Raw genomic sequence first — 25,533 nt, forward strand, 5'->3', positions numbered from 1 at the left:
AGGAAAGTACAGCAAGGTATCTTTTTTCATGCCTGGTGGACCTGTAAGTTGGTACACACTTTTTGGGAAAAAGTGATTAAAGAAGCAAATAACGTGATCACTGAAAAGGTTAGGAAAAATCCAGAGATGTGCCTCTTAGGGCTATTTGATGAAAAAATCAGTAAAGAAGATGTAGAAATCTGTCAATACAGTTTTGTTGTAGCGAGAATAATAATTTCAAAATCTTGGAAAGGAGAAAAATGTTAATTCTAAAGGACTAGAGAGAAAAATTATTAGAATATTTCCAGATGGCCAAGCTATCCAATAGCATACGAGGAGGAAGCAATGAATACTTTGTTAAAAATGGAGGCTTGCGTTTGGATATCTAGAAAGGGAGACAAAAATAGTAGTTGCAAGGGGAATTTATTAAAGCAAGATAAGGGTAGGTTTGTTTGAGATACTAGTTTCATACTGAGTGGTGCTGGAAGTCATGGGTTCATGAGCAAGGGGAGGGGATGGGGGTTTGTGAGAATTGCATACCTGTACTATGTGTATTCGATTATCTTTAGATGTTTTCTTTCTCATATTCTGTCTGCCATTTATTCACTTAATGAAAACTTTTTAAAAATTAAAAATATAATTGGAAGAATCATTGGTAGCTATTTATTTATAACTAGCTGTGCCCAGCAATGTGTTGCTGTGGCGAAGTCTGGTGTTATGGAAAATAAAGTATTGAGGAATTGATGGTAGTTAGTATATACTATTTCTTAAAGCTTGTGGATATACAATATTTCTGATTGTTCCTTTTTTTGTCTGTTGGAGGCAAGTATGAATGCTGCAATTAGCCAGAATGATTAGTGTGTAATGACCTTTCAGCTTCAAAGCCTGGCTGCTTCTTCCCTGGGGGAATCTTTTGTTGTTAGCTGGTCCTGATTGTTTCATGTCTGGAATTCCCCTGTTTTCAGAGTGTTGTTCTTTGCAATATTTTCTGTTCTTCTACTGTATGTGTAGATGAAGAAGTACCCATATGCAGTGCTTGAGTGCAGACCCTCAAAAAGAAAGGCAGTGGCCCTCACAAAACAGGATTTGGCAGACTTTGATGATGCAAGGCTATTAGTGCTATTCATGCTGGGCAACAATTGATTCCCCTAGGTAGGAAGCAGGCAGGCAAGTGGGGTTTATATACCTGTGGAATATTGTCCAGGGTGGGAGAAAGAAATCTTGTCTGTTGGAGGCAATTATTAATGCTGCAATTAGCCAGAATTATTAGCATTTGATGGCCTTTCAGCTTCAGAGCCTGGCTGTTTCCTCCCTGGGGGAATCTTTTGTTGGGAGGTGTTAGCTGGCCCTGATTGCTTCCTGTCTGGAATTTCCCTGTTTTCAGAGTGTTGTTCTTTATTTACTGTCCTGATTTTAGAGATGATATTGTCCTGATTTATTATACTACAGTAAATTTTATGTATTGTATTTATAATCTTATATTATCTGCTTTGAACTGGATTATATGAGGCCCTTTCTACACAGCTGTATGAAATCCACACTAAACTGGATTATATGGCAGTGTTGATTCAGTTCATAGCAGATACTTTGGGTTATCTGCCTTGGCATTCTGGATTATATAGCTATGTGGAAGGGCCTTGAGTATACACTACTGTATAATACAGTTTAAATCAGATAATCTGTATTTTATAGGCAGCGTGGAAGAAGCCTAAGTGAACCCTGCCTGTCATCCCCCCCCCATGCTGAAGTGGGCAGAGCCTAAAGGGGGCGGGGCCTATCCTTTTGACTGGCAGCGAGGGGGAGAACTTGCAATATCTCAGGTCCCTCCTGACACAAATTTATAGCATGAACCATCATAGAAAAAGGATTTACAGGACAACTCTTATCATTTTCATATGCTGAATTTTCCTTACCCTAACTGTAATGTAAACATTAGGTGGTAACAAACCAGTAATACTACAGCAATAGCTTGAAAAACATCACCTTTTGTAGCAGCAAAGATGTATACCCTTACAGTGTCCCTAGAAACCTGTTTTTAATAATAAATGCCCCTTGGTTAGCCACAATCAGACCTCTAATTTTATGTTGAAGTAAATCACTAGAACAAGCATTTAACTTGCCTCAGATTCCAGCTTGCTTGAATGGCATCAGGTATTTGGATATGTGCCAGCCATTGAGTGATAAACAGAAATATATGCAGGTGAACACATGCTAAAATATCAGCTACTCTCCCTGGGTTTCTATGCATCCAAGTCTGACCGGTTTCAATAATGATCCTACAAACTGGAAATGTTAATAGCATTTAAAAGTGGCCTTTTGTATTTGGGGACTTCTCTAGTTGTAGTGGGTCAGATTTATATCTAGTCATAACTGGAGGAGACCCATTGAAATAAGTGGATTTGATCCAAGGTTTTCCACTTCCAGTGGGATTACTCCCCAAGCAGAATTCCACAGTGTTTGCCATGACAGTCAGGACAGGTAATAAAGTAATTTTGACTCTCCTCCCGTCCAGCCTTTGGCATTTTCCATGCATCACTCTCATTGTTTTAAAGAGTTCCACATTCTTCCAGACTCATTCTTTTCCGAGGGCCTAGGGGACTGCAGAGGGAAGAGGAAATGGACAAAGATACCATTTTTGCTGTTCCATGGGTGAAAATGCTCATCCTTTCAAAGATGGAAGGTGCAGAGTGTTGGTCTTAGCCTGGGTCTGAACGACTTACCTTGTCTAGAAATTTTAGTAAAACAATCAATCCAAAAAATCTGGGTCGAATTATCTACGTGTCAATATACCTATTGTACCTTAACTCTTATTTTAAAAGGATCTGTCCCCTTCTCTGAGTAGAGTGATGAAAAGCAAAATACCAGTCCATCCTGGAGGAACCTAAAAAGAGGCATCAATCCCATCTACTTTTTCCACTATGATGTCACTTGTGGGTTTTTTAATGCCTGGGTGGGGAAATGGTAGTGGTGGCCAGGGGTGACTGGCCTCTTGAAGTGGCTTTTTCTTCTCAAAGGAATGACCTTTGACTTATCCCTGGGTCATCTCAAAAGCTATTGTTTTGGGCCCCAAACCTGCCTTGGACTTATATATTAATTCGACTTATATTGATTCGACTTACACATGAGTATATACAGCAGCAACTCCCATTGATTTTCATTAGATATCTGTATCTACTCCTGTTTGCTTCAGTGGGAAGTATTTATCTTACTTTTTTTTTGCAAGATTTCATTATGAACTTAAATTAATCATAAAACTAAAATAATTCCAGTAGTATTATTTTATTCTTTCCTCACCTTGAACTTTAATTACAAATTATAGCTTTCTCATAGCAATATCTGTTCTTCAAGCTTGTGATTTGCTTTATTTTGTAGAATAGTAGAATATTCACCTGAAAGGTTGGTACGAACATGCTTAATTTAGACATTCATTGACTGTGTAAACTGGATTTGTTGCATTAAGTATTTAGAAAGGACCATCATAGTGGAATTAGCTGACTACTTAAACTGCAACATGTACATATAGTTATTTTGTTCTTGATTTCATACTTTTGGATGCTTTCTCTTGTTGTTCTCATTCAAATAATATTTCACTGGATCCAATATGATGTAAAGCATGATATAAATCTATTCAGGGATTCAGACACAAATGAAACTACACACTCTCAAAATTTCAAAAAGAGGATTTTTGTCTTAGTCAAGGCATTGTGTCCACATTGCCTTGACTAATATACCCTCTTTTGGAAACTGAGAAAATGCAATGGGAGAGTCTCTGTATTTGTATTGAGTATTTCCGAGAGAGATCCTAATGTGAAGCACCTGTCTGTGTGTGTAGTTTTGTTTATGTCTGAGTCCCTGAAAGGCTTTAGATCATGCTGCTTAATGAATCCTTAAATATAGCACTGTTAGAGTTCTTGTACTGACAAGCCACGTTTATTTTAATCAATTGAAGGGATACATTAAATGTAAGTAATTCAAGCTGTAGTAGAAAGGCATAATAGGTGGAAGCGTAGTTGATATCACAGCAGTTGATTAAATATTAAATAGAACTTCTGGTTCCAATATTATGTCTGCTGACTCATTTCCACAGTTAGAAACAGACCTACTGTTCAAAATACATGATCAATACAGATCTGTGCAACATGAATAAAAGTGCCACTTATGGAAGCTAGACCCTCTCAAAGTTGCAGACAATTCCCAAACAATGTTAAGATTGGCTACTGGAATGATAGTTGAGAACAGCCAGTGTAGAATTTGAAAGGTTTTTGAACTCATTTGCTTAAAGTGTGATGTTTGATTGTAAAGAAGCCTTAACATAAGCATTATTTTTCCGTATACAGTGTTCCCTCACTACTTTGCGGTTTGCTTTTTTTGGATTCGCTGTTTTGTGGTTTTTCAATAAACTCTACAAGAATATTATAAATCATAAAAATTACAATTTACAGCCTAAGGAAGGGAGGAAGGAGAAGGAAAAGACTGTGAGCACATTTGTACATAATAGTAAGCCAGAATTCTAAAGAAAAAATGGTTTGTTTTTTTTTACTACAAGGGCATCTACATTACGAAATGAATGCAGTTTGATACCACTTAGCTATTTCAGCCCCCTGTCTCTTTGACCAGTAAATAAAATGTAAAGGTTTCCTCTTGACATTACATCTAATTGAGTCCGACTCTGGGGGGTGGTGCTCATCTCCATTTCTAAGCCCCAGATGGTTCCTGCCCAGCTTACTTGTCTGATCGTATCTCCCTCTGTGATCCACTTCTGAGGTTAAGATCATCGGGGGAGGCCCTGCTCTCTATCCCATCACTCTCACAAGTGCGATTGGTGGGAACGAGAGACAGGGCCTTCTCAGTGGTGGCCCCTCGTCTGTGGAACTCCCTCCCTAATGAAATCAGGGCAGCTCCCTCCCTCCTGTTCTTTAGAAAAAACTTAAAACATGGTTGTGGGACCAAGCATTCGAGCAGCAGACGCAGCAATAATAATGAGAATGATATATGTGACTGACAGTGGACAGACCTGGATTTTTGTAATTTTAAATGATGCTTTTATAATAGATGTTTTTAATTATTTCTTTTTACTGTAACTGTTTTATATTTGTGTTTGGCATCTAATGGTTGCTGGTTGTGAAGCCGCCCTGAGTGAGTCCCCCTGCCCCCGGGGAGTGAGAAGGATGAGATATAAATGTATGAAATAAATAAATAAATAAGCCGAAGAACTGGCATTGTCCACAGACACCTCCTAGGTCATGTGGCTGGCATGACTGCATGGAGTTCTGTTACCTTCCCGCCGAAGCGGTACTTATTGATCTATTCACATTTGCATGTTTTTGAACTGCTAGGTTGGCAGAAGCTGGGGCTAACAATGGGAGTTCACCCCGTCCCATAGATTCGAACCGTTGACCTTATGGTCAGCAAGTTCTGCAGCTTAGCAGTTTAACCTGCTGCGCTATCGTGGCCCCTTGACCAGTAAATGACCATGGGGAAATGCTTGATGACAGAAGAATATATCCTGTGTCAGTAGGACCATCGTATGAAGATTGTGATTGGAGCTTTCTTTCTCAGCAACCAGACCAGACCAACAGGCATAACATCACAAAGATTCTGGCTCCTAATTCTGGTTTATACTTGGCTTATTGTTCTAGCTTATCAGGGGAGCAACAAATGTGTGACTCTGGTTTGCCCATCAATTAAAACAGCTATCAAGGTCCATAGTTCATTTAGCTTCTTCTTATAATGAGGATGGTGGAATAGTGTACACAAGAATATCATCTTTTACTTCATTGTTTACGGTATCTGTGAACCAACCCAGAAGTAAATTCTTAGTAGTTAGGTGCTTGGTGTATGCTGTGAGTTTAGCATACATCTTAGAATATCTTGGGAAGTAGAGAGGCTATAGTATACTGCATAAGGCTTTTTAAACGGCTGGTAGGTTTGTGTCTTGCTTTCCGTAATTTTGAAGCTCTACTCATAGTTTTGTGAACTAAAACACCAAAGGGATAAATAGGAGTTACAGACAATCAATAGGTGGAACCAGACTGGTATAGTGGTTTTAGCATTGGACTATTACTCTGGAGACCAGGGTTTGTTTTCCTGCTCATCCATGGAAACCCATTGGATGACCTGAGCAAGTAATTTCTTTCAGTCTCAAAAAAGCAAAGGCAAGCCTCCTCTAAACAATTTTTCCTAGGATAGGTTTGCCTTAGGGTTACCATAAGTTGGAAGCAACTTGAAAACACACCAGCAACTACCTTCAATATTGTTTTGTTGTTTCTTGTTTAAATCTAGGAAACCTTGATTAAAAACTGATTCATAATTTGTCAAGTGCTACAGTGGATCAGGCTTTCCACTCCATAGTAAACTGTGGAGGCTACTGCCTAACATACTTGTATGGTTTCTCCCTTATACTCTTCTTCTTTGAAAATCGGTATCCATACTCTTCTTGCATAATCTCTGTTTCTATTTCCATTCATGTTATCATTCCTTTAACTGATAATAGAATATACCGGTAAGTCTTTTTTCTATGAATGTATCATGTCACATATTGTACTGTACTATGTTACTACCAGAATTCTACTTCTGAGTTACAGTATGTGGAATTTCTGAAGTATTACTTCATGCAGTACAAGGTGTAATTTAGTTTTCCTTTTTGTTAATCATTAAAGAAATTGCTTTGCTCAACTTTGGTGTCTTATTTTCAGTTCATGCAACTGTTACCAAGGGGCAGAACATGATTCCTCTTGTACTATTAACTGCCATTCATAGTAGCCAGCCACACATAAAATCTAGGTACAGAATTCATTTACAGGCTGAGTATCCCATATTTTGGGGGACCAGAAGTGTTCCGTATTTTTGATTTTTTAAGATCTTGGAATACTTTATATGCATAATGGGATATCTTGAAAATAAGACCTAAGTCTAAACATAGTTATGATTCATATACAGTGTTCCCTCACTACTTCGCAGTTCACTTTTCACGGATTTGCTGTTTTGTGGTTTTTCAATAAACTCTAAAAGACTATTATAAATCATTAAAAAATACCATTTACAGCCTAAGGAAGGGAGGAAAGAGAAGCCAAAGGGAGAGAAAAGGAGCCTAAGTGGCAACAGGAGGAGAAGGAGGTGATTTATCAACACACGATTGGTTGATAAAGACTTAAAATAGTGTATAACTACTAAAATAATGTATAAATATTAAAATAAATATAGTGTCCCTACTTCGTGGATTTTCACTTATTGTGGGTGGTCCTGGAACCTAACCCCAGCGATAAATGAGGGAACACGGTACTTCTTACACACATAACCTAGCGAACTTAAAAGTTCCAAACTCATATTCATTTATGTTTCATATACTTCTTACATATATAACCTAATGAACTTGAAATATTCAAATTTATTTTTTCTTCATCGGAATTTTGGTCCTGCCCATTAATATTTTTCAGCTCTGTAACATTTTTTTCAGTATATACTTGACGTGATAAGAAATCGTTTTATTTCCCAAGAAATTAGTCCCTTCTGAAGAATCATTTCCTTTTCTTTGGAATTATGTTTTCCTTTCCCAAGACCTTTGTTCTCCATCACAGCAGTAGAGCTGTTAGATTTGGAGTATTGGACATTACTGTCACATTTTTGGTCTCAACCATAAACACCATAAACCTCTACAGCTATGACAGTTTATGTAGGTTAGCTTTCTTGATCACAAAAGAACAAATTTGATTGCAGAGTGTCTGTGAATTAATCACACATCCATGCCTCCTGTGTAGTAGGCAGTCATACATATGATACCCTACACAGGATACTGAAAAAAACACAACTCTGGTACCTTTTAACTCTTACAATATTTTTTTGGTTTGTTGGACTTTCTTCATGAGGAAAGCTAGAATTAGTAAGACAATAAAAACTGTGCAGTGTCCTTGTTCTGTTGCTAAACTTGTGCAGGTCTGGTATTTTTATACTCCTGGCGAACATTCCAAAACTTTTACCGCAGACAAGGAAGTCTGCAAGATATTTCAAAAGTACAATTAAAAGAAAAAAGAAAAATGTTGGAAATACTCCCAGTAATTCTAGGAAGTGGACCAAGGAAGCATGTTGTTTGTTAAAACATCATTTGGTGGAAAGGAACCTTCTAATGATAAGAATAGTAGGTAAATGTTGTTGATGAAATAGAGGGATGTATGGACATGGGAAAGATTGGAGCCCTTTCTATCTCTTATCTCCATCATACCAAGCATGGACAAGTCCATACTTGAAGGATTGTTAGGCAAGAAGAACAAGTGATATGGATAAGCAGTTGGAGAGGCTAGAACTGTTTTAGAAGACCTCCCCCCTCCCTCCCAGATATTTGCCTGCTAGAAATGCAAAGCAAAATTTCTTCTTAATCTTCCCAGTTGTGTGGGATTAGGAAGAAAAGATGAAGTGCAAGTCATTTATCATTCAACCCAACGAAGTGGTCTTCTTTAAGACAGTTTAGGGCAATGTTCTCCAGCCTTTCAGATGTAGTAGACTACATATCCCAGAATCATTAGCCACTGTGTTTATTATCAGATGAGGGAGGTTAGTTTGGGATGAGAATTGGTATGAGAATTTAGACATTTTCTTTCCATCATCTCCTTTGAAATCTAGGTTCTATATTTGTCTAAAGTGAGATTATCTTGATGTACTGTCTGCACTTTCCCGCAGACTTGAGATATTTTAAACCTGTTCTTCTCAAACCATCTGAGCAGGATTGGCAGGGATTTTTTTATTCTGAAGTGTCAGGAATCGGTAATACAATTATATACATGATTATCATATTATCATATTTGCTTCAATTTTGGAAACTTCCTGCCCAGTTGTCAGATCACCACTTTGAGTAACTTTGTTCACTCACTTCACTTACTTTGTTTTAAAACATCTGTAACATATTAATAAAATTTTCATTGACTTGCTTGTATTTTACTAGGAACTTTGTTTTGTTCTGTTGAATGTCATGACTATTCATACTGCTTAGAAAGTGATAGTTACCCATTATATTCTTCATGCAACTTCATATCACTTAGCTTTAGACAAAATTTGGAAGTTATATCTAAAAGCTTATATGCTCTATCATTTCTGCAGATGATGTAGCATTTGTTTTTCCTATCAATTATACTATCCACTATTGAGAGTAAGAAGATTAGTCTGATAAGATGTATACTTGTACCTTAATTCCGTACCCATGGACAATAAATAGGATTTCATATTTACTATGGTGTTACTGAGAGTTTAAGATTATGTTCAGAATTTGTCTGCTTAGAAGTCTGCCTTGATTTGAGATAGGGAATGGGTTTCAGTCTTGTATATTTCTTCCTCCAAAAATCTCACCCCCTGTTGAAGGAAAGTTAAAGGTTAATTAGAAGATCCTATGTGTTACTTTCCTCCTCCATTACCCACCATTGAGGGATACACAAACTGAAAGTGAGCATTTCTCATGCCCTCCCAGAAATCCTAAGAATACATTTACCCTTAGACACTGAATCTGAGGCACTTGCAATTGTAGCTGAAAATAAACAATTTTATGTAAATTGTAGACCTTAGTCATTAGTAAATCCTACAGAATTGATATGGGTCATTTAACAAATTTCTGGTGATTTTAATATTGCCAACCCTTTTCTATGATAGTAATTCCCCAGAGTATGTGCAACATGGTAGAGGGGAAACTAGGATTTTTATCTCCCAAGCAATATCAATTTAAAATTTGTTTCCTATGGCAAAATTTTGATAGGAGTTTATGATCTTATAGGATCCATCTGTTGTCACTTTTGTTTCTGTAGAAACAAAAACAGCTCACCTCATATCCTCTTTTCTCCCGCAGAGAAAAGTATATTACAGTGTTCCCTCGCTACTTCGTGGTTCACTTTTCACTCCCTCGCTGTTTCGCTGTTCACTCCCTCATTGTTAATGTATGCACAAAGTTTTGGAAGGGGGGAAAGGGAGAAATAAAGGGGGAGTGTAGGGAAAGGTTGGAAATAAAAAAGGGTTATTTAGATTCCATTCTTCTCTGCCGGTGTACTGTATATTGTAACTGCTAAAATAAAGTACAGACTGCATTGTAGTAAGTGGTCTGTGGTTTGCTCTTCTCCACACATAGAATAAATATAGTGTCTCTGCTTTTCAGGTGGTCCTGGAACGTAACCCCTGTGATAAGTGAGGGAAAACTGTAATGTGTTTTAGACTAGTTCTTGGGCATAGTTGAACTGGTTTCCAGTCGTACAGTTGTTTCTCAGTAACAGTGGCAAGTGCTGGCAGAGCTGTGGTTCAGATCTTCTGTAAACAGAAGTGTCACGGGGTCAGTCTGCAGAGTCTGGAAGAAAACCAAATATGAATACAGCTGGCTTTCCATAATACAAAAAAGTTGTACATGAGTCCTTGACATGACATACATTTGAATGTTGACAGAGTGCAAGTGTAAGCAGGCAGACCTGGAGGGATTTGGCTTGAACTAACTGAACTCTGAAAATAATATTTTAAAAATATATAAGTATCTTCTGGATGTTCTCAGCAATTGGTGAGAAGAGAGATGGAAAAATTGTTTATACCTATGTTTAGAAAAGTAGAATTGAGTTATGAAAGTTGATGCCATACTTTCTGGCTTAAGTGAGCAATATATTCCATTAGATATGAATATTAACTCTCGAGAAGAATGCATTAACGCAAACTTTTCCTAGCCAGTTCTTTCTCCTTTCCCCAGACAATTTGGCAAATGAAAGGTTGTGGTAGACTTCATGTCCAAATGTCATGATTCTGTAACCAAATGCATGGTTATTAGTTGGCTAACCAATTGTCAGTATTAACTTTCAATTTAATCAGTTTTTCTAGAGGTGAAGTGAGACTAGTTTTAATGAACTCAGACTATTACTGAGACCAAAGTTTATCTCTATATTTACAGACTAGTGCCGGAGTTGTGCCTTCAACATATGGTTAATATATAAATCTCTTGTATTGGGTGTCATGTGGTGAAAGCTTTTCCTGAATTTCCTAAAAGAGCTATCTAGATAAATCCCAGTTTGAAGTTTCAATGAAAACAATGACAAAAATGGTTGCCCGACTGAAATGATTTTTTTTCTTCAAAATTAAGTACATTTTGCTAAGTATAAACACATAAAACGTAACAGAATTATATGTGTTGCAAAAATAAAATTTCCAGAAGAATAACTGAGGCAAATAAAGCATCAGATAGTCTTGTAGAACTGCAAAATCCACATTTGTTATGTCATTAGCATTTATGGACTCTGAAACTGCTATTAAAACATACAACTTGTTATGTTTCTTATTTCATTAAACTAGGCATTCCCCTGTTCAGTAATATGCCGTGGGAGAATATGCATCCTGTGATGGGTTATGTCACACACTATGGTGGGAAATGGGAACATTTGATGCAGACATACCATTTTTTTAAAATGCAGCATTTTGCCCTTTGTCCTGAGTTTTTGTGTTCAGGTTTTACTTAATCTTTGCCTTAGGTCTTTTCATTTATAGTTGCTTTGTATTGTATGAAGAACCTCCAAAGATGCATGTGCATCTGTTCTATGTATGAATTTACAGTAGAGTCTCACTTATCCAACACTCGCTTATCCAACGTTCTGGATTATCCAACGCATTTTTGTAGTCAATGTTTTCAATATATCGTGATATTTTGGTGCTAAATTCATAAATACAGTAATTACAACATAGCATTACTGCGTATTGAACTACTTTTTCTGTCAAATGTGTTGTATAACCTGATGTTTTGGTGCTGAATTTGTAAAATCATAACCTAATTTGATGTTTAATAGGCTTTTCCTTAATCTCTCCTTATTATCCAACATATTCGCTTATCCAACGTTGTGCCGGCCCGTTTACGTTGGATAAGTGAGACTCTACTGTATATAAATAAGCAGAGAGCCTAAAAGTTTATCTTTCCCAAAGCCCACTGCATAATGCCTGAAAGTACATTTTGAGTTAATGCATTTGACTTCTCTCCAATGATTCATTATAGATCTTTTAGAAGGTATTTTCTGGTACTGAACTTTGGATTTCTTTCCTCTTGGCATTGCAATATCAAGAGTGGAAATATTTCCTAGGAATATCCAGTATGGTCCAATAAATTAATGATAAAAAACATTGTATAACATGGATTTATTAGAGTAAGTGGTTATTTTCTGATTTGGGTAATAGGAAGCAAAAGTCAGCAAAATATCTTCACATATTTGCATAACTTAAAAAACAGATATAGTACGTAATTCGTTTGTTTGTGTCACATTGCATTATCCATTGCTAGTTGAATTTACTCAGACATTTGTGATATATTGCTGATGAAGAGACCATAGCTGCTAACTTTTTAAAAAAGTTTCCATCAGTGCATAGCCATCTTATAATCACAACAGTCCAACCTTTAGTCAAATGGAGCTGTTTAACCTGGCAAAAACATAGAGTAGATCTACACTTTGGAATCAGTACAGTTTGACAACACTTTACCTGCCCTAGTTTAATGCTGGAAATATGGAAGCTGTAGTTTTACAAGCTCTTTTTGCTCTCTGCCAAAGAAGAATGCTGGTGCTCACCAAACTACAAATCCATAGCATTGAGCCATTACAGGGTATAGATGCACCCATAGACATGTTTCTTATCTGCCTACCTAAAGTTGTAGCCTTTTTGCTTCTTCCCATGGTAATGCTTCTTCCCATGGTAACATGAGCATATAAATGGACGGATTAAAAGCACATACCTAGTTTGTAAATGAACCCAATGTGGAAATCTTTTGAAAATGAAAGAGACAAGGGTCTAGAATACTTAGTCTAAGAGCTTTCTCAACTCAGGCTTAGCCTTTGACCTTTGCATGAATAGTGAAAGGACCATTGAGTCTTGTCCTGGATGGAGTTGCACTGTCCCTGAAGGAGGAATTATATAGCTTGGAAATACTCCTGGATTTTTCTTTACTACTAGAGGCCTAGGTGGACTCTGTGGCCCAGAAATGCTTGGCATCTTTACTAAATGACAACTACTTTAAAAATTGGAACAAGGACATCTTAAAGTTTATCTGGAATGGTAAAAAACTACAAATAAAATTAAAGTATCTACAGGATGCAAAAGAGAGAGGAAGACTGGCGCTCCCAAATTTGAAGCTGCATTATGAAGCAGCAGTGCTTTCTTGGGTTAAAGAGTGGATCACCGTAGGGAAAAAACCTACAAATACTGGAAGAATATGTTCAGAAATTGGGGTGACATGCCTATTTAATATACAGAAAAGAAAAAATGGACAGTAATTTTGAAAACCACATAATGAGAAATAATCATTTTAGAATATGGAGTAAACAAAGTTCTAGATATATTTTGAAAATCTCAAATTGGACATCACTGCAAGAAACATTCCACAAATTACAATACAAATATGCATCCTGGCTGACATATAAAAACCTACTGAAGACATGCAATTGAAACACCAAAACAACTAGCATTCATTCTCTTGGTTCTAATATTTTCAAATTCATCAGAGATGGCAAGATGATCAAAAAGTGGATATTCAAGAAGCAGATATAGAATTAGATCTAAACCGCAAAGGAAAGACAAACTGATTGCTAAAATCTACAACGTATTATTAAAAAACCATACCAAGAAAGTAAAAGACCATATGATTAAATGTACACATATCATTAAACATAATATTGAAATGAGTACATGGGAATATATGTGGAAAGGCGGGATAAAATTCACCTGCAGCTATGGCCTCCATGAGAAGTTTTATAAGATAACGTATCATTGATACATGATACCAGAACTAGCTTAAAACCCTATCTAAGAGAAATAATATTTGTTGGAAATGTAATGCAGCGGGTGGCTCCTTTTACCATATGTGACGATCATGCCCACAACTAAAACAAATGGTCAAAAATACACAAAATAATGGAAAATACGTTAAACATCAGAATTATGTTAGAGCCCGAAACCTTTCTATTAGGTCTCATTCATAAATGAATTTCAAAACAATGGGAGATAATTTTTCAATACATGGTATCAGCAGCCAGGATAGTATTTGCAAAATATTGGAGACAACAGATAACTCCAATAGCGTAAGAATGAAAAATGAAGCTCATGGAATTCTCCAAAATGAACAAGCTGTCAGAATCAGGATGCAAATACTTTTAAAAAATGGGAACTGTTAACCGGCTATTTGGAAGATCTAAAAATAATGACTGACTTCTTAAATTGAATAAAGTACATTGAACTGATTTGCTAAAAAATGTTCCCCCCCTTCCCCCCCCCCCCATTTTTTTTCTGGCTATGGCCCGGTAGCTGTACTCTCAATGTGCTGATGAAAATAATCTTCCAACATTACTGAGGCTTGCAATTTGAACTGTAGAAAGTACTTGAACACTTCTAGATGAATACTGATTTTCCAAAAGCACCAGATTGCTCCTAAAGTAGGAATATAAATCTGTCCATTTCAAGTTATACTTCTGCATTTTGGTCAGGCAAGTCCACCTGTTGTCATACTCTTGTCTTAATGTGCATTATGTTTTGCCGTGCTTTATTTAGAAGCATGAAGAGGCTCTGAAAATAGACTTTTCATATAGGAAAAGCACAGTGATTTGCTCTTAATAGTGTCAGAACCTCTCATCTCTTCCTATCTTGAGCCTTCTTGGGAATGATCTTCCATTCATAAACACGTTGCTTCCCATTTTCAGTGGCAAAATATGCCAGATGGCTTTGCTTTAAATTTCCAGTTTTACTTTTCTGGTGATGACAGCAATAATAAAATGAGTGACTGCTACATTCATTTCTTACACATTGGAAAATATTAGTGTGATAACCACCTACTGCTTGACAGTAATCATAGATACTAGGCTTGAGCAAATTTTTCGTTAGTTCGTTAAATTCGTTTAAAATTCGTTTCATAATTACTTTTGAATTGATATTGAACCATCTGCTCACTGTCTTACAAATATTACGAATTTGAATAATAAAAGTACCTTTTTTTCGTTTGTTTCTGATGTCTTCAGATGTAGCTGTAGCCCCTCTGAGAGGAGAAGCCATGTTGGCATGCCTCTCAGCCAATCAGAGCGGAAGAGGGAGGGAGGAAGAGGCATGGCCATCGATCTGCTAGCATTTTAAAAATGCCATTGAGACGTGCCCCCCCCCCCCCCCACCGGCTCAGTAGAAGCCTTCCGCATTGCTCTCTCTTCCCTTCTCTCTCTCCCCTCCCTGCTTCTCTCAGAGAGAGAGAGAGAGAGAGAAGCAGGGAGGGAGGGAGGGAAGAGAAGAGAGAAGAGACATGCCTGCCTGCGCTTGGCCTCCTCTGGAGCCGCGTGTTTGGTTTTGCTTCTTTCCAGACTTTCCAGCCACTGGCTTAAAGGGGAATACCAGAGCCAGGCAAGCCTTCCTAAACGGAATCCTTAGAGCCAGAGGATATCCCTTTAAGAGATATCTCCACTGAGAAGATCTCCCGGAAAGGATTATGGCACCAGCTCAATTGCAACAGATTCAGTGCCATGTAATCATGTGAGCTGTAGTTTTACAAAGTCCCTAGCCTTCCCTGCAGAAGAGAGCCAGTACCATGCCAAACTACAACTCCCAGTTTTCTGTCAAATTGTTTTGGATTTCAACTCCTAAAATTCCTAACTCCAGACATGGGCAAAGTTTGCCCTTGCCTGGTATGGAAGCATTCTATTCTTCTTCTCCAGACATGCCAACAGTATTAAGTGATAAAATCTTGGGCATTTTTTCCTTTAATGCTAAAAGTTCAAAGGTTGTTCAGCAACAGCCTACTGGCTGGGTTGCTATGAGTTTTCCGGGCTCTATGGCCATGTGCCAGAAGCATTCTCTCATGACGTTTCACCCACATCTGTGGCAGACATACTTAGAGGTTTTGACGTCTGTGCGAAGCTAGGCAAGTGGGGTTTATATATCTGTGGAAGGTCCAGGGTGGGAGAAAGAACTCTTGTCTGTGGGAGGCAAGTGTGAATGTTGCAATTGGTCACCTTGATTAGCATTGAATAGCCTTGCAGCTTCAAAGCCTGGCTGCTTCCTACCTGGGGGAATCCTTTGTTGGGAGGTATTAGCTGGCCCTGATTGTTTCCTGTCTGGAATTCCCATTTTCTGGGTGTTGTTCTTTTACTGTCCTGATTTTAGCTTTTCTGTAGCTAAAAATGCATATAAAATTGATTCTATAGGGAGGATAAATGATTGGATTTCAACTCCTACAGCTTAGCTTTCTCTGCCAATAATGGTACCATACCAAACTAAAGCTCCCAAGATTCTGTAGCAGTGAGCCATCTTGGATATTGTAAGGGATATATTATTATTATTATTATTATTATTATTATTATTATTATTATTAGACCTTGCTCCCAGGAAGGTGCCTTCGCTGTGGCTCCCAACTTATCTATCTACCTTTCCACATATTCTCCACATTGTGTGTATGTGTATGTATATTATATATACATGAGCCCCGATGGCGAAGTGTGTTAAAGCACTGAGCTGCTGAACTTGCAGACCGAAAGGTCCCAGGTTCAAATCCCAGGAGCAGAGTGAGTGCCCGCTGTTAGCTCCAGCTTCTGCCAACCTAGCAGCTTGAAAACATGCCAATGTGAGTAGATCAACCTCTGGCGGGAAGGTAATGGCACTCCATGTAGTCATGCCGGCCACATGACCTTGGAGGTGTCTATGGACAACACTGGCTCTTGGGCTTAGAAATGGAGATGAGCACCAACCCCCAGAGTCAGACATGACTGAACCTAACGTCAAGGGATACCTTTACCTTTACCTATACACACACACACACACACACACATATATGCAGGGACTATATATATATATATATATATATATATACACAGTATATATCACACACACACCAATTTAACAAAGTTTCAGCCACAAAAACAAAGTTTCTGAAGTAGAACAATGACTTTCACAGTAAAGACAACCCAATTTAACAGGAAATAAGACTTTCAAACCAGGAACAGATTTCTGCAATTATTAAAAAATGGTTTATTATAAAAGCTATGAAAATTCGCCAAAAATCAGAGGATAAGGGAAACGTTCCAAATTTTGGTGAGCTATCAGTGTTAAATGTGTTCTACCACTGTACCAAGTTTGAAGAAGATCACTCAAAAAATGAGAGCGGGAGAGTCCTGTAAAATCTCCCCTCGTGCTGTTTTTTTTTTGGCCACTGCGCATGCGCGTCCGCCATTAACGAATTACTTTTGAAACTAACGAATTTTCGTTAATTTCGAATATTTTGGGGGGCAAAATTCGGAAAAGACATCAGAAACGAAACGCTGGCACCCCCTACTTTTGAAACGAGTTTAGAATCAATTTTTTCATGGATCGCTCAAGCCTAATAGATACCATATTTGGTTACAGAAATTCTAATACATATTATCTGTTTCTTCAGTATTCAGTCCCACATGCAAACAAAGGTCATAACACACTGATACACACCAGTCTAACATCTAATCTCAGGGTAATGTTGAGTCTGTTCTGGGAGATATATCTAATAATTCAAAGGGCAGAGAGTTCTGAAACAAATAGGACATGTTAAATTCATTACATTTGATAACAATACTGCTTGAACTGCTGTCTTGAAAGTAGTGCAAGGCCACTTATTTCTGTATTGCATTTGAGTGAGGCTAGTGGCTTGACTGTGTTTTTTTTCCAGCACTTAATAGCATAAAGGTTAAAAATGTAAGAAGAATGTTGCTGGATCAGGCCTATCTAATCTATCATCCTTTTCTCTGTGAAGCCCTTAAGGAAAAGACAGGTCAGTAGTCCTTTCCCAGTGTTGCTTTTCAGTACTTCCGTGATCTGGAAATGATAAAGTATGTAATATAATTCATTATCCATATTTGCCTTTGTGAGTCAGTGATCCTTCATGAGTCCGTTGCTTTCAAGTGAATTGTTAAAAATCCCCTCTGTTATCTGTTTAATTACAGGGATTTGTTGTTGTGTGTTGTCAAGTCATGGCAAATCTGTTTGTATGTAAAAATAGTGCTTTACCGTTGTTCCTGAATATTAGCACATCCTTGGCAGAATGTCATGGCTTAGCACAGCAAAGGCATTGTTCTTATACTCAATGAAGGAAGCCTTTTCTAATGTCTTTCACTCTTGGTTCAGTTCTAGAGCACCTTATTGCATTTTCATCGGACGCAAGAGTAGTATATTGTCAAAGCACTGGAAAAGCAGAACAAAATGGAGAGTCGCCATAGGAAATCAGTATGTGGAATATGAAATCTATTTTTCCACTTAACCCTACCTTCATTCTGTGTGCATGTGCACAGACACACATACTCCTTGCCTGCCTTATTCCTGAACTCACAGTTAGGCTGGTAATTTAAATTCCACACATGATGGATGTGGTAGAATTATATTGCATAGTGTGAACAGTGCCATCATCCAATAATTGATGGTACAGCATTAAAAATATGACCAAATGTAAAGCTGAGTTTTTGTCTTTGTAAAGAACCAGGCCACCCTCCTTACTTGCTGAAAACTTTTAACATTACTACAATATAAAATGGTGCTAACCAAAGTGGTAATCTGTGAACCGATGCTGGTTCATGAGCCAATGGCTTATGTCCATGGCAAATTTCAAGGAAAGAAGGGAAGTTGTAGCTAGTGGGCATTAATATGGCCTCAGTCCTGACACACTGAGGGGAAAATGTTGCCAGTTCACCACATCAGATAGCTTAAAAACTTTGGTGTAGGTCACTATAGTGCTTGAGTTTATGAATTAAGTGCTCAAGCTGATCTATATCATGTCTTCATATTTTCTTTCAGTTAGGCAGTGCCACTTTATATGTTCTGTTTACATTACAAAATTGAGTTTGTATTCTATGCTGGATAGAATTAAATAAAACATGGTAGCAGTATTGTTGGTGAGGTTGAAACTGAACTTCGCTTGTTGCTTTAGACTGCCTAATCTTTAAACCATGACTACTGGTGCATCTTATACAGTCATTAAATGTAATTACTTATCACAGTTGTTACTCTGGTGGCTCTGATTTTTTTTTTTTGGTCTCAGTGTGGTCTTATAAAATAAAATGGTTACTCAGTTTGTTAGATGCCATAGCTAAAGTTGTAATGAGATATTTTTTTAAACCGGAGAAGTTGCAGAGTTCTTTTACACTGAAGCACACATTTCAAATTGGAACTTGAAACTGTTTCCACTAAATATGTGTTAAACTTCTGGCTGGAAAGCTTTTTGATCATGAATGGCTCATCCAGGCTTAATATAATAATAATAATAAAATGGAAACAAGTCTTTGTACAGATATACCTATAAATAGGAAGGGTTGTGTGGTTATCTTGTTTCTTGACTTTTACTTTCCTCATGTCCGCAACTGTCATATCACACCTATGCACTCCACACTGGGTTTGTCTGTAAATTTGGTTTGATGTGGAAATATGTGTCATTGTTGAGATGCTCATCTTATTAAGTGTGCTTTCAACACTCCTTACCCCACTATATGTGTTTTTGCAGTTTGAAAACAACTCTGAGAAGGTAGAGGTAGTGAGTGTCACGAGTGACACACAAGGCCTGCCAAAGTGTCCTGATGAAAGTCACATTCAAGGGAATTAGGAACATTGACAGTGATTGACAGTGGGTCTGGGCAGTTGGTGCTATGTTATTACATTTTTACAGTAATTTTTATTAGATAAAACATAAAAGGAGCAAAGAAAATAAAAAAATATCCAGGGGGGAGTATGTAGAGTTTTCTTCTTCTTTGTTTAAAATTATTTATATAAGGTAAATCTCAACAGGTCTAGGGGAAAAAAGAAAAAGAAAAATATATTTAAAAAGAAAAAGAAAAGGAAAGAAAAGGGGAAGGAAGGTGTAAATGGGGTACTAAAACAGATAGGGGATAGTTGTTGACTTCCAATCTCTTCTTTTTGGGGTTAGTCCTTAATAGTCTTCTTTCTTTCTTCTTCCTCTTATAAATTTTCTTTAACCAAATAAGCATTTTTTGTTGTCGAAGTTAATATAGGCTTTAAAACATGTCCAATCTGTTTTTTCTCCCTTCTCCCATATTTCCTACCCTAAACCTATTTAGATTTACCTGTTCAAACCAGGGGCAAAACAGTTTTTTTTTTCTGCCTACGACTTTTAGATCCTGAATAGACGATAGGATGAACATTGCATTTTTGTTGCTTGGGTTTTCATACTGAGATTGCTAATGAATTATATGATTGTGTCTTGTTATGAGCTGTGGGACAGGTCCATTGCCTCAGATTTCAAGCAATGGATGTTATGGTTTGAACCTGAAGCTCTAAATAATTGTGGTAGATTAGATAGAAACCACATTGGGGATTATTAGGACCAGGAATGAAAGCAAAATAGTCGGGGTTGGACTGTAGATCACATTGTGTGATTTCACTGAATACAGTGTGTGGGTCTTTTTGCCTTGTTTCTTGCAGATATGGAAAACATGCAGAAAAAGGCAACTGTAATTAAGGAAGCAAAGCGTTTCCTATGATTCCTTTAATAGAGAAGGAAGGATATGAGAAGAGTTTTATGAAGTTGTCAGTATTCATAGAAAGTGGGCAAAGAATTTTATTTTTCTAAGGAGTTTCCCAAAGAAATTTGAAGTGGAAAATGAATTACAGACAGGCAAAGAAAAATATTTACCCAGTCAATGTGTAATTAACCTCTGAACCTCAATCTCAAGACATGTAGTTACAAACTGTTTAGATGGCTTTAAGAACATAAGGACCATAGTGGATCAGAAATTTCATATGCTTAACATACATGAAGAACATGCTGTTCCTGGACTGCCCATCTAGATGTAGGAAACATTAAATAGAATATGAAGCAGGCTACAGCACCCTTTCACATACGTTTCCTGCCTCTGAACTGGAGGTGATATTATTATTAGAAGTCACTGGTAGCATTATCCTTTGTGAATTGCCTAATGTCCATTCCAAGCCATCTAAGATGTCCTCTGTCAATTATAATATCCTGTTCTAAGTGTATGCGAAAGATCTTCTTTTTATCTCCCTTAATTTCTTTCATTCAGCTTCAGTGGATGATACGGAGTTTAATATTTTGGCAACAGGGCTTCTTCTTATTTAGGTTTTGCATATGAATAATTGTTTTATATACTTCCGCCACCTTTTTCGAAGCTGAACCCCATCCCAAATGTTATGGTCTTCTCCGAGAACCGCTTGACCCCTTCATTCTGGCTGCTTATTTTCTGCACTTCTCTCATTTCTACAATATCCCAGTTCTGAATTCACAATTTGAAGTTACAGATTGGTAATTGCTCCAAATGAAGTAAGACTGTGGCACTATTGCTATGATTGAAAACGCCCCTAGTAGGAAGAGGCTGGAAATGTTATTGTATACTGCCCCAAATTACCAGCTGCATTGAATGATGGAAGACTACTCAGCTGGTAATTGGGGCACTGGAGGATGACATTTCCAGCCTCTTCCTACCAGTGAGCAAGGCTGTGACTTTCAGGAGCAGGGCCCTTGTCACAATTCCTCATTGCAGCCTTGTTTTCTAGTGAGATGGGGCTGGAAATGTCTTTTTTGTGTATCTCAGTTCAGCTGAACAGATATCCGTAGCTTCTGGCTATGTTGGATAAAGTAGGTTTAGAGGATCAGGCCATGAAATGTTACTTAGTTAAAGGTAAAGGTTTTCCCTGACGTTAAGTCCAATCATGTCTGACTCTGGGGGTTGGTGCTCATCTCCATTTCTAAGCCGAAGAGCCGGTGTAGTCCGTAGACACCTCCAAGGTCATGTGGCCAGCATGACTGCATGGAGCGCCGTTACCTTCCCGCTGGACCTATTGATCTACTCACATTAAGAATGTGTAAATAAGGAAGTTGATGTAGGGTTTTGGTGGTGGTTTTCAAGCAGCATTGGACAAATTTTGGAGAACATAGCTGTACATTATGAGGACATGTTCTTATTCAGTATAATTGTGTCTGTAAAAATAAACCTTCTATGGTAATGTATGTCTTTGTTGAGTGTATTTTGTTTATCAGTCTGCTAGATACAAAGAAGTCAGTTTCTCAGAAATAGCTCAAAAACAATTGAGAATCATCTTTTGGAATTTGAAAACGTTTTCAGTGCATAATGTAGATTTTCTCCCCTTTTGTTTTTGCAGGATCAGTTTGATAATTTAGACAAGCACACACAATGGGGCATTGACTTTCTGGAAAAATATGCAAAATTTGTTAAAGAAAGGATAGAAATTGAACAGAATTATGCAAAGCAACTGAGGTAAGTAATGTTTAAAGTTCTGTTGCTCTTATAATTATGAGTATATTCATACTGTTCTATTCTAATTATTTTTAATAAAAAATAATTCCAACAAATTTTACCGGAATAGAGTGTGTGAACATGGCAGTGTTGGAATGGTAAACAAATTTAATTCATGTAGAAAAGCACAGATTATTTTCCTTTGTCTTGGTTAATGTTATTTGCTGCTACACCGTTGACTTTATTCTATCCCCTTACTTTAGCTGTTCGTTAGAAGCAAAGGCATCCTGTTGACTTAGAACTTGCAAACACTGCCTCAAGACGCATGACATATTGTGCAAATATGCAAGGCAGAACTAAACCGTCTTCTCAGTATTCACTTTATTCATGATTATTTTCTCGAGCACTATATTTTGTAGAAAGTTGGAATAAATGTAATAAATAAAAATGAAGAGGAGGCCTTTAACATAGTTCTGAGGACTGCTGTTGTGGTTCAACTGTTTTTCATATGTTCAAATAGTTTCTTGGCTGTCAGTGAATCAGAAAGAATTCTTGAAAAGCATCTGAATTAAAATTCAGCAGCTCCATTTCCCTCTGTAGTTGCAAATCTGTTCTGCACACAAAGGAAAGAGCAATATAGCCAGAGCTGTGCGGCACTGTCTATTGCTGTTGTTTGTATAGCTGAAGAAGCACACTGTTTTTCTTGTCATTGTTTCACATGACAGAAACACCTAAGAAACTTTCAGCTCCTCTGCATTTGTCTCCATATTTTCATGTGAGTTTTGTGAGGCTAGTGCTTTTTGACCTCAGATAAATAGCAAAAGTGTTGCTATAGTTTTGAATGCAGTGCAAGATTGTCTACGTGTTCAGAACTACAGACCTGTTTCCTGGGCTTTTTAAAATGAGCTGTAAAATCCCCCAAAAAACTCATTCTGGGAGAGCTCCTTTTGTAGCATCCAGACACCATATAGTGGCATTTCCCTCTGTGTCAAAACACAGCTGTGGAGTGTTGCTGCTTAAACTAAAAGTTAGAAGTCAGTCCACAAACTACTCTAGCCCACATCCATGGCATTCACCCTCCACTCTATCCCAACTGTTAGTCATAAATGGGAGGAAATTAATAAAGAGAACTGCCACAACTAATAGCAGATTTTCTGGTAGCCTGCTATTTTGCTGGGTGAAAATGCCAGCAAAACTTGGAAGTCACAACTGAAAATGATTTGACTGAGAATTGTGTGGGACAGTCTGTTGGAAGAGGAAATATTAGCTATAACAAGTGGGCAGGCTTTTGTCACATGTCATAGATTTTCATCCATAGAGCACTCATCCATAGAGCACTCCCCCCCCCCCCCCCCCCGGTCAGGAATTCTGTTATTAATTCAAATCTCTGCAATTACTAAAATAGCAGGAACAAGCAACAAAGTATGTTTATAAACTGTGTAAAATGTGCTTCTATTTCTTTTTATAGAAGTGATACTAACACATGAACAAATACAGTAAAATAAGTAATTACTAAAATTCTACTTTGAGGTTGCATAGCATAGGAATTATGCATTGATTGTGCCATTGCAATTTTTGTTGTACACCTAAAACACACTGAGACATCCAGTTGAATGCATGGTTGAATGCAAATGCTCATGGACATGTCCATTGATATATGCAATAGCATTATGTACATTGCTCCATTTCTTATTTTAAATTATTTTATTAAGAATTTAATGTTTAATGTATATATTAAAAATGCAGAAATAAAAAATAAAGAAAAAGAAGAAAAACCAATAAAAAGTGACTTCCCATTGTCTTTCAGTAATTATATATGTATATAATTATTCATCTCTTTCTCTGAGTATTACAGCATATTCTCTTCTTTCAAGAACCTAATCTCTAATAATCAAAATCACAAATTACCAGGTTTTTTTTACAAGAGGTCAATAAACAATTTCAGGTCTTTAAGGGATCTCCCAAATTATTCTTTTCTAGTCAAATAAAACAACTGTCCATTTCTATTAAATTTATCAGTTTCAACTGGCATTCTGCCATCTTTGATAGTGTTGAATTCTTCAGTCTTACTATTATGTTCATATACTATAGTATCTTTTGTGGCTATTTTCCAGCTGTATGTCCATTATTCCAGAAGATAGGAAGGAGTACAGAGAACTGAAGGAAGCATTGAACCAGTGGTGCCCAACCTTTGGACCTCCAGGTGTTTGGCACTCCAATTCTCAGAAACCATGGCCAGCCTGTCCAATGGTCAGAGATTCTGGGAGTTGATGTCCAAAACACTTTTAGGACCAAGAGTTGCACACCACTGGTTTAGTGCATTTCTTCATTTCTTTGCACTCCTTCCTTTCTTCTTTCAAGTTTTCTTTCAGTTTTACAATGTTCTTATTCCTCAATGATCAGATCTGCTGTGGAGCATCTCACAGGAATGTCACCATCATTTCTCGTGCAGCTCATGCAGCTCCATTTTCACAAATCTGGGCTGTATGCAGATGTTTTTCATTAGGCAAAAGTGTCTAATAATTACTGTAGGGGAATTTAACCATGTGTAAAAACATCAGTGGAAGTCTATCTATTCTTGACATAAAATATAACACTAATAGGATGTTGAGTCTTGTTTTTTAAATGTGTGTATGCCTTGATTTTAAAATATTATTTATTTATTTATTTATTTCTAACATTTATATCCCGCCTTTCTCACCCGAAGGGACTCAGGCCTACAACAATGGCAGTAATTCGATACCTACACAAAATCAAAATTACACAGTACATAAAATTAATTAAAACAATTAAATACAATATAAAAATTTTAAAACAAATAGTCAGATTGTCAACAAATAGTCAAATAGTTGTACAGTTGTGAAAATTGCTACCCCCTAATTAGCTGATGTTGTTTGATTGAATCTAGTCTCAGTTTTCTGTAACTTTCAGTGGTTGAGGCTCATTTGCTTTATGAGAGATATCTGCGTCTTCTCTATATGCACTCATCTAGCAACATAATCTAATCCATTGTTTTTGATATGATTAGCCAAACTATTCATAGATATTGGCAGAGAACTTCAATTATCAGACGTTGTTTATCACGAAGTAGCCACTGCTTATTTAAAAGAGGAAGCAGTTTGTTCTGTTTACTTCCGTTCTGTGTATAGCTTAACTACTCCAAAGGTTACTTATTTTGTTCTTATTTTAGGCCACCAGGTTTTTCCATTCTAAGTGCTATTCTGTTAAGCTGTGTGGCATATGTACTCATGTAGACCATTGCAGGGTGACTAGAAGGCAGTGATCTATGGGTATGATTAATTTTTTTTCCAAAGGAAATGAGGAATTTCATTTCCATCATACAGATTTCCACTTGAGT

At 37.2% G+C, this 25,533-nt stretch overlaps 1 protein-coding gene across 4 annotated transcripts in view; it reads left to right on the top strand.

The window, feature by feature from the left end:
- fnbp1l (formin binding protein 1 like) overlaps positions 1 to 25,533 on the top strand; it is an 88,803-nt gene that overhangs the window by 15,074 nt on the left and 48,196 nt on the right. For 3 of the 4 annotated variants that reach the window (XM_062977954.1, XM_062977955.1, XM_062977956.1), the window contains exon 2: positions 22,081 to 22,196. In XM_062977954.1, coding sequence (XP_062834024.1) covers positions 22,081 to 22,196 — 116 coding nt within the window. Of the gene's footprint in view, positions 1 to 17,652; positions 17,732 to 22,080; positions 22,197 to 25,533 lie in introns of those variants that run through there. The other variant, XM_062977957.1, reaches the window with a different exon arrangement.

Source organism: Anolis carolinensis, chromosome 4, assembly GCF_035594765.1.
Source record: "Anolis carolinensis isolate JA03-04 chromosome 4, rAnoCar3.1.pri, whole genome shotgun sequence".
In the NCBI taxonomy this organism is placed as follows: Eukaryota; Metazoa; Chordata; class Lepidosauria; order Squamata; family Dactyloidae; genus Anolis; species Anolis carolinensis.